The sequence below is a fragment of the Oncorhynchus keta genome, chromosome 10, assembly GCF_023373465.1.
Source record: "Oncorhynchus keta strain PuntledgeMale-10-30-2019 chromosome 10, Oket_V2, whole genome shotgun sequence".
Lineage (NCBI taxonomy): Eukaryota > Metazoa > Chordata > Actinopteri > Salmoniformes > Salmonidae > Oncorhynchus > Oncorhynchus keta.
Window position 1 is genome coordinate 12,074,456 of NC_068430.1, and position 19,164 is coordinate 12,093,619.

Consider the following 19,164-nt stretch of genomic DNA (forward strand, 5'->3'; position numbering starts at 1 on the left):
GCTTGTCAAATTGTGAATGAGAGACTGATGAAGTGTGTAGGCAACAGCCAGCGCAAAAAAAACAAACAAAGCAGAGCACATGCCTTTCAAGCAACTTTTCTCAAATGATCATTAGTCTAATCATGCAGCCTTACAATGTATTAAAAATCAAAACATATAGCCCAACGTTTGTTGAACAACTAAAGTTACATTATTAATTTTAAATTAAGCATATAGGAGTATCTATTTGTTTGTTAACCGCTCAAAACAGAATAGTACATGTGCAAACCCCTCAAATCGTTTGGAGAAAACATCCTTTATATTTTATTCAGCTTTGTTCAATTGTATTCTTCATATTATAAAATAATATAAAATAATGCCACGGAATTCTAACCAAATTTTGTCCGCTAAATTAACTATTGTAGCCAACAGCCACATGGCATAGCCAGATCAGGACCTAACATGAGGACAACTCAGAGTATGCAATTCAGTTCTTCTGAAATACACTACATTTTCTTCACATCATGTTTCTTTAGACCTGTCTAAAATAATAATGGATTTATTGTGAAGGTGTTGGCTTTATTACATGGATTTAATAGACTTTTTAAAATGTAGATGTTCCACAGGTCTGCATCAGTGGCTTGTAGGCTGTGTGTGGAAGCCAGGAGATGATAAATGTGTTTATGTTAATTGACGGTCACCGTGAGACCAAAGGTCTGCATCAGTGGCTTGTAGGCTGTGTGTGGAAGCCAGGAGATGATAAATGTGTTTATGTTCATTAACGGTCACCGTGAGACCAAAGGTCTGCATCAGTGGCTTGTAGGATATGTGTGGAAGCCAGGAGATGCTAAATGTGTTTATGTTCATTAACAGTCACTTACTGTGAGACCGACAGTTATTTGCTTGACAATCACCGGCTGACGAGATGTCGTGACCGCCACAGCCCTAGTGAGCATACACAGCCCTAGTGAGCATACACAGCCCTAGTGAGCATACACAGCCCTAGTGAGCATACACAGCCCTAGTGAGCATACACAGCCCTAGTGAGCATACACAGCCCTAGTGAGCATACACAACCCTAGGTACTCCCAATATATCTGATCTCTTACACAAGAGTTGTCAAACCTTTTCTATTAGTAAAACAAATTGGTGTGAAAACTACATTTTTAAAAAACAAGTAAAAGTGTTTTGACACACAATTTCAGCACCTTGTATCCTTAAAAAGTAATTTCTTTTTTCATAATTTTCAATAAATTAAAATGAAGTAACAAACCAACGTTCTCTCACTTAAAAGAGCATGGTCATCACTACAGGCTCACGGAATTGTCCCAGTTAGAAACACACTACATCTGGTGTTGAAGTCGCAGATTTTTTGTTCAAGCCCAGCACTAACACACCTAATTCAAGTAATCAAGGGTTGATGATTATTAGAGGAGTTGAAGCAGGTGTGTTAGTGAACTAGTAACCTGGTACGGGATGTTTTAAAGGGAACATCTGGCCTAGTCTAAAATAAACACCTTTAGAACACTAACAAATACAGGACAGCGATGCAAAACAACATACAACCATTTGATTAAATAACGCCTTGCCTTCACACAACTTAGAATGTTCACAAAACCCTCTGTGTTCTAAAACAATGACATCAACATGCCTCAGTGTTCTATCAGCCACAAGTCCACAGAGATTCCAAAGCAGATGACATCATTGACATCCATGGGCTTGGTTACCGTACACTGTTCATTTGGGATTCGATGTTTTAGATAGCTAGTACAACTCAGGATGATGGTCTGTATCAAGGCAGTGTCTTTGAAGGCAGTAAAGTGTCGTTATGCGTGTCCAGGTAATGTAAAGTTGTTGTTCTGTTCACTACAAGGGAGGAACAGGAACAGGAGGGAGCCCCAGTCCTTCAGACTGCTTTAGATGGTGTTGGTGGAGCTCAGCTTTACAGATGGTTGCCATGGCACAGCGCAGAGAGCTGACAGCAGGTGGCTCCTCATCACCTGAAGACACACAAGATGAAGAGATATTCAGCAACTTCTGGAGGCACAACAAACATAATTCAACACAACTGACGTCACTTTAGCAACAGGCCATGGGCCAGATGTAAAATACAGTACAATTTATTAGTAGCACAGCTGTTTCAACTAATCAAGGGCTTGATGATTGGTTGAACATGTTGATTTCAGGTGTGCTAGAACAAAGAAAGGGGTGGGAATTAGTGCCTTTGTCCATTTCCACCCCTGAATTCTTCCAGTCGGTATTAGACAGAATGTCACGGTCTCCACCCGACTGTGGGGAAAACAACCTGTGGTTACCTAGGTTACTCCATTGGCTCACAGCAAAAACCTTTTTCAAACACACTTTTTTTGTTGTCTTCTTGTTTCAGTCAATAACAAAACTATATTTAAGAAAAGTCTAACATGTCAAAAGATGACTTTTCAACATTGCCTGCTCCCGAGTGTTCTCACTACTTATGAAAACATCATATTGCCCCTTTTCATCATGGTGATGGCAGCCACTTGAGTGAGTGAGGCTCCATTTCCCTACTTGGGAGCGTTGTGGACCGCAGGTCAGGATTTTTGGCCTGGTTACATGTACATTGAACAACAAAGCAGCTTTTCAGCACGTCTTGTTTTTTCTTTAATACATATATAAAAAAACTGACAAAGAAGTTGGATCTTTTACAATGGGGGTCAATGGGAAAGAATGTTTGTTTTCCCCAATTTGTGGGCGAGAGGAATTGATTCTTATGAATATGGACACGGTGTATAAAACAACTCTGTGAAACGACCAGGAGTCCCTCAGGAGTGGTTTGAGAAACTCTGTTATGATGTCAGTCTGACTGACTCATCAGACTGAATCATCTCCGATTCAAATTAGATGACTCATTGTCAATCTGACCAATGGTTCACTATCAGTCCTGCTGTATTTGAATGTGAAAATGTCATACATCATTTTAGGCATTTTTAGGAAGTGTTAAATCCGACTCCTTCACAATCTGATTCATGATTCATGACCACATACGGAAGATATTTTTCATGACTATTTGTACGTGAAAATGTCATACAACATCCTTTTAGGCATTTTTTGTCATTGGTCTCTTACCCAGTCCGGAAGAAGATGATTCGCTTTCGGCCAGAGAGGAGGAGTCAGCCTGGTCAGGTGACAGGCCCTCCATGAGGGGGATGGACAGCTCAGAGGAAGGCACTGACGAATCATAGATCCCAGAGTCCCTGGGCATCTCTGGAGGACTGGCCGAGCCGTCCCCAGCCAGAGGAGGGACCACAGGCCTCAGAGACCCCAGACCCAGATCAGATGAGGCCCCCGACAGCCCCCCGATCTCCCCCTGAGAGAGGCTGGAGCCCGGCCCAGGCCCCACAGGTCTGTCCAGGGAGCAGTGGGTCAGACTGAGGTTGGGTGGGAGAGACGTGAGCAGCACATTGCTCTTCAGAGTACCCTCACTTTCTGATGGCAACTTAAACAGAACCTCATTGAGCACCAGCCCAGAGTCAAACTTCTCCATGTGAGGTGATGATGACGAAGACGTTCCGGCGGCATCACGCTGCTTCGGAGGCGGGGCTGGGGGGGCAGGCATCAGCTGCCTCTCGAACCAATCAGGCTCCAAAGAAATGTGCTGGTGCATGTTACAGATGGCTACGTATAGAGACCGCCCCGACTTGCTCCGGAAGTAGTTCCTCTTGCTGATGTTGAGAGGCTGCGGTTCGCGCTCCGGTAAACTGAGCTGTCGAGAGTGGAGGAGGCTGAACATCTGAGGGAGCTGATCCATGAGCTTAAACTTGGGAGCCAGGCTCAGCATGGTGGGGACATCGCTCTCGTGGGAGTAGTCGAAGTAGATGGCCATGAAACGAGACAGGTCCTGGTCTTTCTGGCACCCCTCGCGAAGCTTCTCTGCGATCATTGCCACGGAAACGATGAAGAGCTCTGCTCCACTCGCTGCTGCCGCTGCTGCTCCACCACCTGCTCCAAAACAAACCCAATGGACATAAGTCAGTGACTTTGTGGTATCCTTACATTTTGGTAATTTTGCAGAAGTTCTTATCCGGAGCATTGTTGGGGGTAATGCAATACATATAACCCATTAGAGTATTCAGATTACTTTTTTTTTGGTAATGAGTAACCTAATACATTAGTTTGTCAATTTAAGAAATAAGTTACTTAGTTACTTTTACAATATTATTTCCCTTTTTCTTTGTTGACGAAAATTAAAAATTAAACTCCCTCCCTCCTAGGCTACATTCGTCGCACGCTTCCCGTTACAGCGTGAACATTGTGGTGGGTAGCTGGCATGGTAGCTGGTAGATAGCTAGCGAGATGGCAGAGACAATAGCCTTTATTGTGGAAGTGTTCACATTACTTTCAATCGGTAGAAGAAAAGTTGAGATGTTACTTGACTGACGATACAAACACAGGATCATCGGGTTCAGGTGAGTGACCAAATTACTGTCTGTTAATAATAACACCTTAGTTAGATGATCAGGTTATACACAGTTGATAAGAACGGACATTTCTCCTAATAATTTAAAATCCTGACATAGGTGTGTATGGGGGGGGGGCGTGTGAATCACTCAAATTGTGGTAAAGGTGAGAGCGGACCATGATAAATATAAAAGAAAAGGGCACTACAATTACACAACGTGATCCTATAGTTTTAGATCTCTCTGGCCAGTTCGTATCTGTGTGTAAAACAGATTGGTGGCCAGTTGTATTTGAGCTCTCTTTTTACTGGACCAGGTGGTTATATATTTATTTACTCATGTGTATATAATTCAACAAAATCATTTTTATATATTAAGTATTGTAAAGGATATATTGCATCTGTCATTATTACTTGAGTTGGTATAGCCCAGAGTTAGAATAGGCTACTTGGTGGTTAACTATTATGCAGCCCATTTAAAGGTGGTGTGCGCCCTCTACTGGGCATAAAAATTAATGACCAACATGCGCAAGGTATCTTCAGAAGGTTTTTTGTGTTTGGTCATGCAAAAGTAATGCAGCCCATTTAAAAGGTGGTGTGCGCCCTCTACTGGGCATAAAAATTAATGACCAACACACACAAGGTATGTTCAGAGGGTTTTTTGTGTTTGGTAATGCAAAAGTAATGTAACAAGTTACTTTCCATAAAAGTAACATTCCCCAACACTGATCCAGAGCAATTTACATTCAGGGCATTTAACTAAGGTAGGTAAAACAGGTAGAGCCAGGTAGCCGAGCAGTTAAGAACGGTTAAGAGCGAATCCCTGAGCCTGCAAGGTGAACACTTTTGAGAAAGGTAGTTAACCCCCAACAACAAATGCTCCCTGGGCGCCGATGACGTGGCACAAGGCATCCTCCAGTACCTCTCTGATTCAGAGGGGTTGGGTTAAATGCAGAAGACACATTTCGGTTGAATGCATTCAGTTGAGCAACCGACTAGGTATGCCCTTTCACAAAAGAACAACCACAACTTGCAATGAAATGTATGAACCAGCTGTATATTATTTTTTGTTCAACTGTCAAATAAATGAAATCAATCAATCAAACACCTCCAGGGCAAGTTCTGGCTGGTGATTTCCCTCTGCGGTTTTTCTTCTCTACGTAGTACTTAAGGCCCTTGGAGCAGACAGTCATGATGTAGTGAGCCTCATCTATCTGCCGGCTCAGCCAGGACATCTGGCCCTCCTTACAGATCTGCAGGTGCTCCCATAGGTCCAGAGTCACCTAAGACACAATACAGAGGATCAAAGAGGTACGAGGTGTTAAAACAGGTGTTATAACATCACCTCTAGGAATAATTCAACCACAGACAGCAATAGTCAGGCAACGATTGCATATTCATATTATTATCATCATTATGGATTATTACTACAGAATACTAAACTATTCTTGAGTATGTACTGAGGTATTCCTCTTCTACTAGTTGTAATTCGCCTACTAGCCAGCAGGTGGCACACAACCCACATTCCAAACTTTCAAGCTTCTGCCATGTAGTCTGTTCACATTCAATTCCCTGGCCTGAGCCATCCCTCAGTTAACCCTTAATAGAGCTAAACTAAGGAGCTATAATCTAGATAAGGGGGTTTGTGCTCCAATGAGCATTATTTCTGAAGCTTAGTGCCTACCTCACAGCCACAGAAGTCCTGGAGGAAGAAGGCAAAGCTCTGTATGACAGCGAGGTGTTTGGGGCAGTCCTTAGTGGAGTAGCAGACAAACACCTTGGTCCGGGGCCATGGCCTGTCTGCATTCAGAGCTGTGGTGTGAGACGATGACTCAGAGCTGTCCTCGTCCAGATGGGAGTAGATGTTCTCTGGATGGATGGATAGATGGATAGATGGATAGATGGATGGATGGATGGATGGATGGATGGATGGATGGATGGCATATTAATAAAATGTTAATTCCATATAAAAAGGGTGAAAGGAAATGCATTGACACAGCAGCACTGGCCTAATCTACTAAACGTCTCATAATGGAAGTACATGCTGGAATACTTTAAAAGTTAGACTCGGTAAACAGACAGAACGGAGACTGAATGTAAAATGGAGTGTAGCAATATGAAAACAATGATAAAAGCAACATACCTTGTTGTTTCTTGCGGCACATGACGGTGAAGAGTGTAGCAAAGGCAGAAATGATGACCAGAGGAACAGTGATGGCCATGGCTCGGATAGGACCTGCCCACGGGGAGTGGGCTGGACATTATGGTAGAAATTAGAATAAACAAATTAGAATACATCTCATGAATCTGATAGGACCTGCCCACGGGTAATGGGCTGGACATTATGGTAGAAATTAGAATAAACAAATTAGAATACATCTCATGAATCTGATAAGACCTGCCCACGGGGAATGGGCTGGACATTATGGTAGAAATTAGAATAAATACATTAGAATACATCTCATCAATTCCACTTAGTGCTTGTTTTTAATTCTACAAAGTGTACACAAGACTTGAATACTTTAAGAGAACACTCCTAGGTGATAATAATGTCCTCCAGTCATCAATCACATTTATTTATAAAGCCCTTCTTACATCAGCTGATGTCACATAAACCCAGCTTAAAACCCCAAACAGCGAGCAATGCAGGTGTAGAAGCACGTCATCCGTGCTTATGTAATGTAATGAGAGTCTAGTAAAAAGTTATTGGTCCACAGAAAAGTGTGAGGCTATGATGGTATCTAGTGTGTCAGTCCAGAGGCAAGGTAGCTCACCTTGGCTCACGTGGTACTGGGCCTGTCTCCTGGTGGTGTTGGTGTCATCTCGCAGCTGCAGGACAAAATATGTCGGTAAATATGAGCTGCAGGGTTTCTTTATGGTTTAGAATAGTATATCCATAAGCTTTCTTAAGTGTGATTGTATAATGATCATAATATACCATAGTCACAACCAGGAGATAATACTGTAGTAGTGTGAGGTCAGAATCCTTACCTCAATCGCATAGGTTCCTGGTATCACATCTTGAAGAACACATGTTGTTTTGGGCAGATTTAACTCCTGTACAAAAAGAGATTAAAGACGTGGATGATTATCAATGATCAACCATTTTCAACAGCAGCTAAATGTTCATCCTAAAGGGATGAGAGTACATGTTACCGACTAAATCAATGCTGTTTCTGCGGTGATCATATCTTCACGTTGAATTTGGTACATAGCTGAGGAGGTTTCTGCATCTATGACTAGGACTTTAGAATACTGACAGATAGTTTATTTCACCTCATGTCCAAATAATCCCATTGTTGATGAAATAAGCAGATCCGGTTTCAAAACACAGTGAGAGAAGGGACTTGATAGAACTAGCTAGGGGGGCTTTGGCTTTTCTGCTTTCGTCATTGTTCACAGGCAGAACAACTGTAGGGCTGAGAGAGGACTTGACTGGAAGAGGAAGGGGGGAGATGATAGGTTTTATCTTTCTCTCTCCAACTAAAACAATGCGACACGTTCTTTCAACATGAGAGAGAAAGCCTCTACTCTCCTCCAGCTCTCCTCCAGCCTTGGGTAATGACAATCTGTTCTGCTGCTGGGAAAGTCTTCAGGACCTCAGAGTGGCTCTGACCAGACCTGGCACTCCAACAGGTTAAAGCATATGCTCAAAGTATTTGAAATAAATGTCAAATGCTATTAGAATACAGGTCTGCCTCAGAGTTGTTCTTCGTGTCACTGACAGAGAGACAGAGAAATAGAGAGAGAGAGAGAGAGAGAGAGAGAGAGAGAGAGAGAGAGAGAGAGAGAGAGAGAGAGAGAGAGAGAGAGAGAGAGAGAGAGAGAGAGCAACAGAGCGCGAAAGAGAGAGAGAGAGAGAGAGAGAGAGAGAGAGCAACAGAGAGAAAGAGAGAGAGAGAGAGAGAGAGAGAGCAGAAAGAGAGAGAGAGAGAGAGAGAGAGAGAGAGAGAGAGAGAGAGAGCCTGGAGAGAGCCCAAGGCAGAGAGAAAGAGAGAGTGTCTGAGAGAAAGAGAGAGAGCAGTAGAGAGCCTCAGTGTCTGGGAAAGACAGCAGAGTATCCATAGACAGAGAGAGACAGAGAGAGTATCCAGAGAGTGAGCCACATTAGAGCAGTATCCATACTACATCCTCCTCAGTGTCTGGGAAACACATTAGGAGCAGTATCCAGAGAGAGTGTCTGGGAAACACATTAGCCTCCTCAGTGTCTGGAAAAGATTAGGAGCAGTATCCATACTACATCCTCCTCAGTGTCTGAGAGACATTAGAGAGCAGTATCCATACTACATCCTCCTCAGTGTCTGGGAAACACATTAGAGCAGTATCCATAGTTAGGAGCAGTATCCATACTACATCCTCCTCAGTGTCTGGGAAACACATTAGGAGCAGTATCCATACTAGTGTCATCCAGAGAGAGAGTGTCTGAGTGAAACACATTAGAGAGCAGTATCCATACTACATCCTCCTCAGTGTCTGGGAAACACATTAGAGTATCCATACTACGTGTATGGAAAGTGTCTTGACACATTAGGAGCAGTATCCATACTACAGAGTGTCTGGGAAACACATTAGAGCAGTATCCATACTACATCCTCCTCAGTGTCTGGGAAACACATTAGGAGCAGTATCCATACTACATCCTCCTCAGTGTCTGGGAAACACATTAGAGCAGTATCCATACTACATCCTCCCCAGTGTCTGGGAAACACATTAGGAGCAGTATCCATACTACATCCTCCCCAGTGTCTGGGAAACACATTAGAGCAGTATCCATACTACATCCTCCTCAGTGTCTGGGAAACACATTAGGAGCAGTATCCATACTACATCCTCCTCAGTGTCTGGGAAACACATTAGAGCAGTATCCATACTACATCCTCCTCAGTGTCTGGGAAACACATTAGGAGCAGTATCCATACTACATCCTCCCAGTGTCTGGGAAACACATTAGGAGCAGTATCCATACTACATCCTCCTCAGTGTCTGGGAAACACATTAGAGCAGTATCCATACTACATCCTCCTCAGTGTCTGGGAAACACATTAGGAGCAGTATCCATACTACATCCTCCCCAGTGTCTGGGAAACACATTAGGAGCAGTATCCATACTACATCCTCCTCAGTGTCTGGGAAACACATTAGGAGCAGTATCCATACTACATCCTCCCAGTGTCTGGGAAACACATTAGAGCAGTATCCATACTACATCCTCCCAGTGTCTGGGAAACACATTAGGAGCAGTATCCATACTACATCCTCCCCAGTGTCTGGGAAACACATTAGGAGCAGTATCCATACTACATCCTCCCAGTGTCTGGGAAACACATTAGGAGCAGTATCCATACTACATCCTCCTCAGTGTCTGGGAAACACATTAGGAGCAGTATCCATACTACATCCTCCTCAGTGTCTGGGAAACACATTAGGAGCAGTATCCATACTACATCCTCCTCAGTGTCTGGGAAACACATTAGGAGCAGTATCCATACTACATCCTCCTCAGTGTCTGGGAAACACATTAGGAGCAGTATCCATACTACATCCTCCTCAGTGTCTGGGAAACACATTAGGAGCAGTATCCATACTACATCCTCCTCAGTGTCTGGGAAACACATTAGGAGCAGTATCCATACTACATCCTCCCCAGTGTCTGGGAAACACATTAGGAGCAGTATCCATACTACATCCTCCTCAGTGTCTGGGAAACACATTAGGAGCAGTATCCATACTACATCCTCCTCAGTGTCTGGGAAACACATTAGGAGCAGTATCCATACTACATCCTCCTCAGTGTCTGGGAAACACATTAGGAGCAGTATCCATACTACATCCTCCTCAGTGTCTGGGAAACACATTAGGAGCAGTATTCATACTACATCCTCCTCAGTGTCTGGGAAACACATTAGGAGCAGTATCCATACTACATCCTCCTCAGTGTCTGGGAAACACATTAGAGCAGTATCCATACTACATCCTCCTCAGTGTCTGGGAAACACATTAGAGCAGTATCCATACTACATCCTCCTCAGTGTCTGGGAAACACATTAGGAGCAGTATCCATACTACATCCTCCTCAGTGTCTGGGAAACACATTAGAGCAGTATCCATACTACATCCTCCTCAGTGTCTGGCAAACACATTAGGAGCAGTATCCATACTACATCCTCCTCAGTGTCTGGGAAACACATTAGGAGCAGTATCCATACTACATCCTCCTCAGTGTCTGGGAAACACATTAGAGCAGTATCCATACTACATCCTCCTCAGTGTCTGGGAAACACATTAGGAGAGTATCCATACTACATCCTCCTCAGTGTCTGGGAAACACATTAGGAGCAGTATCCATACTACATCCTCCCCAGTGTCTGGGAAACACATTAGGAGCAGTATCCATACTACGTCCTCCCCAGTGTCTGGGAAACACATTAGGAGCAGTATCCATACTACGTCCTCCCCAGTGTCTGGGAAACACATTAGGAGCAGTATCCATACTACGTCCTCCTCAGTGTCTGGGAAACACATTAGGAGCAGTATCCATACTACATCCTCCTCAGTGTCTGGGAAACACATTAGGAGCAGTATCCATACTACATCCTCCTCAGTGTCTGGGAAACACATTAGAGCAGTATCCATACTACATCCTCCTCAGTGTCTGGCAAACACATTAGAGCAGTATCCATACTACATCCTCCTCAGTGTCTGGGAAACACATTAGAGCAGTATCCATACTACATCCTCCTCAGTGTCTGGGAAACATATTAGAGCAGTATCCATACTACATCCTCCTCAGTGTCTGGGAAACACATTAGGAGCAGTATCCATACTACATCCTCCCCAGTGTCTGGGAAAGGAGCAGTATCCATACTACATCCTCCCCAGTGTCTGGGAAACACATTAGGAGCAGTATCCATACTACGTCCTCCCCAGTGTCTGGGAAACACATTAGTATCCATACTACATCCTCCTCAGTGTCTGGGAAACACATTAGAGCAGTATCCATAGACGTCCTCCTCAGTGTCTGGGAAACACATTAGAGCAGATCCATACTACGTCCTCCTCAGTGTCTGGGAAACACATTAGAGCAGTATCCATACTACATCCTCCTCAGTGTCTGGGAAACACATTAGGCAGTATCCATACTACATCCTCCCCAGTGTCTGGGAAACACATTAGGAGCAGTATCCATACTACATCCTCCCCAGTGTCTGGGAAACACATTAGGAGCAGTATCCATACTACATCCTCCTCAGTGTCTGGGAAACACATTAGCAGTATCCATACTACGTCCTCCTCAGTGTCTGGGAAACACATTAGGAGCAGTATCCATACTACATCCTCCTCAGTGTCTGGGAAACACATTAGAGCAGTATCCATACTACATCCTCCTCAGTGTCTGGGAAACACATTAGAGCAGTATCCATACTACATCCTCCTCAGTGTCTGGGAAACACATTAGGAGCAGTATCCATACTACATCCTCCTCAGTGTCTGGGAAACACATTAGGAGCAGTATCCATACCATCCTCCTCAGTGTCTGGGAAACACATTAGGAGCAGTATCCATCCATCCTCCCCAGTGTCTGGGAAACACATCAGAGCAGTATCCATACTACATCCTCCTCAGTGTCTGGGAAACACATTAGGAGCAGTATCCATACTACATCCTCCTCAGTGTCTGGGAAACACATTAGGAGCAGTATCCATACTACATCCTCCTCAGTGTCTGGGAAACACATTAGGAGCAGTATCCATACTACATCCTCCTCAGTGTCTGGGAAACACATTAGGAGCAGTATCCATACTACATCCTCCTCAGTGTCTGGGAAACACATTAGAGCAGTATCCATACTACATCCTCCCCAGTGTCTGGGAAACACATTAGGAGCAGTATCCATACTACATCCTCCCCAGTGTCTGGGAAACACATTAGGAGCAGTATCCATACTACATCCTCCTCAGTGTCTGGGAAACACATTAGGAGCAGTATCCATACATAGTGTCTGGGAAACACATCCCATACTACATCCTCCCAGTGTCTGGGAAACACATTAGGAGCAGTATCCATACTACATCCTCCCCAGTGTCTAAACATCCTCCATCCTCCCCAGTGTCTGGGAAACACATTAGGAGCAGTATCCATACTACATCCTCCTCAGTGTCTGGGAAACACATTAGGAGCAGTATCCATACTACATCCTCCTCAGTGTCTGGGAAACACATTAGGAGCAGTATCCATACTACATCCTCCTCAGTGTCTGGGAAACACATTAGGAGCAGTATCCATCCATAGTGTCTACACATCCCATCCATCCTCCCCAGTGTCTGGGAAACACATTAGGAGCAGTATCCATACTACATCCTCCCCAGTGTCTGGGAAACACATTAGGAGCAGTATCCATACTACATCCTCCCAGTGTCTGGGAAACACATTAGGAGCAGTATCCATACTACATCCTCCTCAGTGTCTGGGAAACACATTAGGAGCAGTATCCATACTACATCCTCCTCAGTGTCTGGGAAACACATTAGAGCAGTATCCATACTACATCCTCCTCAGTGTCTGGGAAACACATTAGGAGCAGTATCCATACTACATCCTCCTCAGTGTCTGGGAAACACATTAGGAGCAGTATCCATACTACATCCTCCTCAGTGTCTGGGAAACACATTAGGAGCAGTATCCATACTACATCCTCCCCAGTGTCTGGGAAACACATTAGAGCAGTATCCATACTACATCCTCCTCAGTGTCTGGGAAACACATTAGGAGCAGTATCCATACTACATCCTCCTCAGTGTCTGGGAAACACATTAGGAGCAGTATCCATACTACATCCTCCTCAGTGTCTGGGAAACACATTAGGAGCAGTATCCATACTACATCCTCCCCAGTGTCTGGGAAACACATTAGGAGCAGTATCCATACTACATCCTCCTCAGTGTCTGGGAAACACATTAGGAGCAGTATCCATACTACATCCTCCTCAGTGTCTGGGAAACACATTAGGAGCAGTATCCATACTACATCCTCCTCAGTGTCTGGGAAACACATTAGGAGCAGTATCCATACTACATCCTCCCCAGTGTCTGGGAAACACATTAGGAGCAGTATCCATACTACATCCTCCTCAGTGTCTGGGAAACACATTAGGAGCAGTATCCATACTACATCCTCCCCAGTGTCTGGGAAACACATTAGGAGCAGTATCCATACTACATCCTCCCCAGTGTCTGGGAAACACATTAGGAGCAGTATCCATACTACATCCTCCCCAGTGTCTGGGAAACACATTAGGAGCAGTATCCATACTACATCCTCCTCAGTGTCTGGGAAACACATTAGGAGCAGTATCCATACTACATCCTCCCCAGTGTCTGGGAAACACATTAGGAGCAGTATCCATACTACATCCTCCTCAGTGTCTGGGAAACACATTAGGAGCAGTATCCATACTACATCCTCCTCAGTGTCTGGGAGCAGTATCCATACTACATCCTCCTCAGTGTCTGGGAAACACATTAGGAGCAGTATCCATACTACATCCTCCTCAGTGTCTGGGAAACACATTAGGAGCAGTATCCATACTACATCCTCCCCAGTGTCTGGGAAACACATTAGGAGCAGTATCCATACTACATCCTCCCAGTGTCTGGGAAACACATTAGGAGCAGTATCCATACTACATCCTCCTCAGTGTCTGGCAAACACATTAGGAGCAGTATCCATACTACATCCTCCTCAGTGTCTGGGAAACACATTAGGAGCAGTATCCATACTACATCCTCCTCAGTGTCTGGGAAACACATTAGGAGCAGTATCCATACTACATCCCCCCCAGTGTCTGGGAAACACATTAGGAGCAGTATCCATACTACATCCCCCTCAGTGTCTGGGAAACACATTAGGAGCAGTATCCATACTACATCCTCCTCAGTGTCTGGGAAACACATTAGGAGCAGTATCCATACTACATCCTCCTCAGTGTCTGGGAAACACATTAGGAGCAGTATCCATACTACATCCTCCTCAGTGTCTGGGAAACACATTAGGTGTCTGGGAAACACATTAGGAGCAGTATCCATACTACATCCCCCAGTGTCTGGGAAACACATTAGGAGCAGTATCCATACTACATCCTCCTCAGTGTCTGGGAAACACATTAGGAGCAGTATCCATACTACATCCTCCTCAGTGTCTGGGAAACACATTAGGAGCAGTATCCATACTACATCCTCCTCAGTGTCTGGGAAACACATTAGGAGCAGTATCCATACTACATCCTCCTCAGTGTCTGGGAAACACATTAGGAGCAGTATCCATACTACATCCCCCTCAGTGTCTGGGAAACACATTAGGAGCAGTATCCATAAAAAGAGTCTTAGACTAGGAATGCTGATCTATGACCAGGTCCTCCCATTTCCATTTCCTGTATCCAGGTTGTATCACATCTGGCCGTGATTGGAAGTACCATAGGACGTCCCAGCGTCGTCCGGCTTTGGCCCGGGGTAGGCCGTCCTTGTAAATAAGAATTTCTTCTTAACTGACTTGCCTAGTTAAATAAAGGTTAAAATTGTAAAATATAAAAATGTTTTTTTTTAGGGTAAGCATAAGGCAAAACTGATCCTAGATCATCGGCACTTCTACTCTGATGAGCTTGATAAATGCAGCTCATAATTGCTTAATTATCACTGCTCATAAGAAAGGCTCTGAGATTTTCCTGACCACACAATCTAACCAGGAACATCTTTGAGGCTCTGGAGCATACTTATAACATAATTTCCTTCCTTACCGGTTTGCAGCGTTTGAGCCTGAAGGGTCCCTCCTGTCGTAGTTTGTAGTACAGGTAGTAAATGGTGAAGCCGAAAGTGGAGGGGGCGTGGTCAAAGACAACATGGAGGTTGGTGCCCCGCTGAGAGATGTTGAGGGTCTTGGGCTTCCAGACTGATCACAACCGCCAGACAGAAAGAAAGGTATGTATATGAGAAAATAGAGGAATGTCTATACCATTGCAATTAATCACAATGCTCTACACTCAACTCCATCACTATGCAATTATAAGGACATTAGTAGGCTATTTACTATGTAAAATATGTTAATACTATGTTGTTATGTGTTAATAAAGTGTTGTTAATAGCATGATTACAGCATCACACAGGTACAAGAGCAAGTAGATGTTCGACAGGGACTCACATGGTTTGCAGACGAGGTTGTCGGGTCCCAGAAGCACTTCACAGGCTGAGAACAAACACACAGCAAAAACAATCAATTACAACGGGAGTCTTCATCAACAGTTACACTACAGTTACACTACAGTTACACGACAGTTGCACTACAGTTACACGACAGTTACACTACAGTTACACTACAGTTACACGACAGTTACACGACAGTTACACGACAGTTACACTACAGTTACACTACAGTTACACGACAGTTACACTACAGTTACACTACAGTTACACGACAGTTAGGCGACGTTACACAGTTGCACTAGTTACAGTTTGCACTACAGTTACACGACAGTTACACGACAGTTGCACTAGTTACACTACAGTTACACTACAGTTACACGACTGTTGCACTAGTTACACGACTGTTGCACTACAGTTACACTACAGTTACACGACAGTTGCACTAGTTACGACTGTTGCACTACAGTTACACTACAGTTACAGACAGTTACTAGTTACTGTTGCACTAGTTACACTACAGTTACAGACAGTTACACTAGTTACAGTTGCACTACGTTACACTACAGTTACACGACAGTTACACGACAGTTAGGCGACAGTTACACGACAGTTACACGACAGTTGCACTAGTTACACGACTGTTGCACTACAGTTACACGACAGTTACACTTGCACTAGTTACACTACAGTTACACTACAGTTACACGACTGTTGCACTAGTTACACACTGTTGCACTACAGTTACACTACAGTTACACTACTAGTTACACGACTGTTGCACTACTTACACTACAGTTACACGACAGTTGCACTAGTTACAGACTGTTGCACTACGTTACACTACAGTTACACTTACACTAGTTACACTGTTGCACTAGTTACACTACAGTTACACTACAGTTACACTACAGTTACACGACAGTTGCACGACAGTTACTAGTTACGACTGTTGCACTACAGTTACACTAGTTACACGACAGTTACACTAGTTACACTGTTACACTACAGTTACACGACAGTTACACGACAGTTGCACTAGTTACACTACAGTTACACTACAGTTACACGACAGTTACACTACAGTTACACTTACACAGTTACAGTTACACGACAGTTACACAGTTGCACTAGTTACACGACTGTTGCACTAGTTACACTGTTGCACTACAGTTACACTACAGTTACACTACAGTTACACGACAGTTACACTACAGTTACACAGTTACACGACAGTTACACAGTTACACGACAGTTACACGACAGTTGCACTAGTTACACGACTGTTGCACTAGTTACAGTTACACGACAGTTACACTACAGTTACACGACAGTTACACGACAGTTAGGCGACAGTTACACGACAGTTACACGACAGTTGCACTAGTTACACGACTGTTGCACTACAGTTACACGACAGTTACAGTTACTAGTTACACTACAGTTACACGACAGTTGCACTAGTTACACGACTGTTGCACTACAGTTACACTACAGTTACACGACAGTTACACTAGTTACACGACTGTTGCACTACAGTTACACTACAGTTACACTACAGTTACACTACAGTTACACAGTTGCACTTGCACTAGTTACACGACTGTTGCACTACAGTTACACTACAGTTACACGACAGTTACACTAGTTACACTGTTACACTAGTTACACGACAGTTACACTAGTTACAGTTACACTACAGTTACACGACAGTTACACGACAGTTGCACTAGTTACACTACAGCACTACAGTTACGACAGTTACACTACAGTTACAGTTACACGACAGTTAGACGACAGTTACACGACAGTTGCACTAGTTACACGACAGTTACACTACAGTTACACTACAGTTACACTACAGTTACACTGTTGCACAGTTACACGACTGTTGCACTACAGTTACACTACAGTTACACGACAGTTGCACTAGTTACACTACAGTTACACTACAGTTACACGACAGTTGCACTAGTTACACGACTGTTGCACTACAGTTACACTACAGTTACACGACAGTTACACTAGTTACACTACAGTTACACTACAGTTACACAGTTACACTTAGACGACAGTTACACGACAGTTACACGACAGTTGCACTAGTTACACGACTGTTGCACTACAGTTACACGACAGTTACACGACAGTTGCACAGTTACACTAGTTACACGTTACACGACTGTTGCACTAGTTACACGACTGTTGCACTACAGTTACACTACAGTTACTACAGTTGCACTAGTTACACGACTGTTGCACTACAGTTACACTACAGTTACACGACAGTTGCACTAGTTACACGACTGTTGCACTACAGTTACACTACAGTTACACGACAGTTACACTAGTTACACGACTGTTGCACTACAGTTACACTACAGTTACACTACACTACAGTTACACGACAGTTGCACGACAGTTGCACTAGTTACACGACTGTTGCACTACAGTTACACGACAGTTACACGACAGTTACACTAGTTACACGACTGTTACACTACAGTTACACGACAGTTACACAGTTGCACTAGTTACACTACAGTTACACGACAGTTACACTACAGTTACACGACAGTTACACAGTTAGGCGACAGTTACACGACAGTTACACGACAGTTGCACTAGTTACACTGTTGCACTAGTTACACGACTGTTGCACTACAGTTACACTACAGTTACACTACAGTTACACGACAGTTACACTACAGTTACACGACAGTTACACTACAGTTAGACGACAGTTACAGACAGTTACACGACAGTTGCACTAGTTACACGACTGTTGCACTAGTTACAGACAGTTACACGACAGTTACACTACAGTTACACGACAGTTACACGACAGTTAGGCGACAGTTACACGACAGTTACACGACAGTTGCACTAGTTACACGACTGTTGCACTACAGTTACACGACAGTTACACGACAGTTGCACTAGTTACACTACAGTTACACGACAGTTGCACTAGTTACACGACTGTTGCACTACAGTTACACTACAGTTACACGACAGTTACACTAGTTACACGACTGTTGCACTACAGTTACACTACAGTTACACTACAGTTACACTACAGTTACAGACAGTTGCACGACAGTTGCACTAGTTACACGACTGTTGCACTACAGTTACACGACAGTTACACTACAGTTACACTACAGTTACACGACAGTTACACGACAGTTACACGACAGTTACACTACAGTTACACTACAGTTACACGACAGTTACACTACAGTTACACTACAGTTACACGACAGTTACACGACAGTTACACGACAGTTACACTACAGTTACACGACAGTTACACTACAGTTACACGACAGTTACACTACAGTTACACGACAGTTACACGACAGTTGCACTACAGTTACACTACAGTTACACTACAGTTACACGACTGTTGCACTACAGTTACACGACAGTTACACTACAGTTACACTACAGTTACACGACAGTTGCACTAGTTACACGACTGTTGCACTACAGTTACACTACAGTTACACGACAGTTGCACTAGTTACACGACTGTTGCACTACAGTTACACGACAGTT

At 43.8% G+C, this 19,164-nt stretch overlaps 1 protein-coding gene across 2 annotated transcripts in view; it reads right to left on the reverse strand.

Moving 5' to 3' along the window:
- Positions 1–276: 276 nt before the first annotated feature.
- Positions 277–19,164, reverse strand: part of il17rd (interleukin 17 receptor D) — a 76,578-nt gene continuing 57,690 nt past the window's right edge. Inside the window, exons 6-14 of one of the 2 annotated variants that reach the window (XM_052526495.1) lie at positions 15,605–15,649; positions 15,204–15,355; positions 7,406–7,471; positions 7,189–7,243; positions 6,558–6,668; positions 6,099–6,283; positions 5,523–5,697; positions 3,085–3,960; positions 277–1,979 (exon numbers count right to left, since the gene is read on the reverse strand). In XM_052526495.1, coding sequence (XP_052382455.1) covers positions 1,846–1,979; positions 3,085–3,960; positions 5,523–5,697; positions 6,099–6,283; positions 6,558–6,668; positions 7,189–7,243; positions 7,406–7,471; positions 15,204–15,355; positions 15,605–15,649 — 1,799 coding nt within the window. In that variant the 3' untranslated portion in view covers positions 277–1,845. The remainder of the gene's footprint in view (positions 1,980–3,084; positions 3,961–5,522; positions 5,698–6,098; positions 6,284–6,557; positions 6,669–7,188; positions 7,244–7,405; positions 7,472–15,203; positions 15,356–15,604; positions 15,650–19,164) is intronic. The other variant, XM_052526496.1, reaches the window with a different exon arrangement.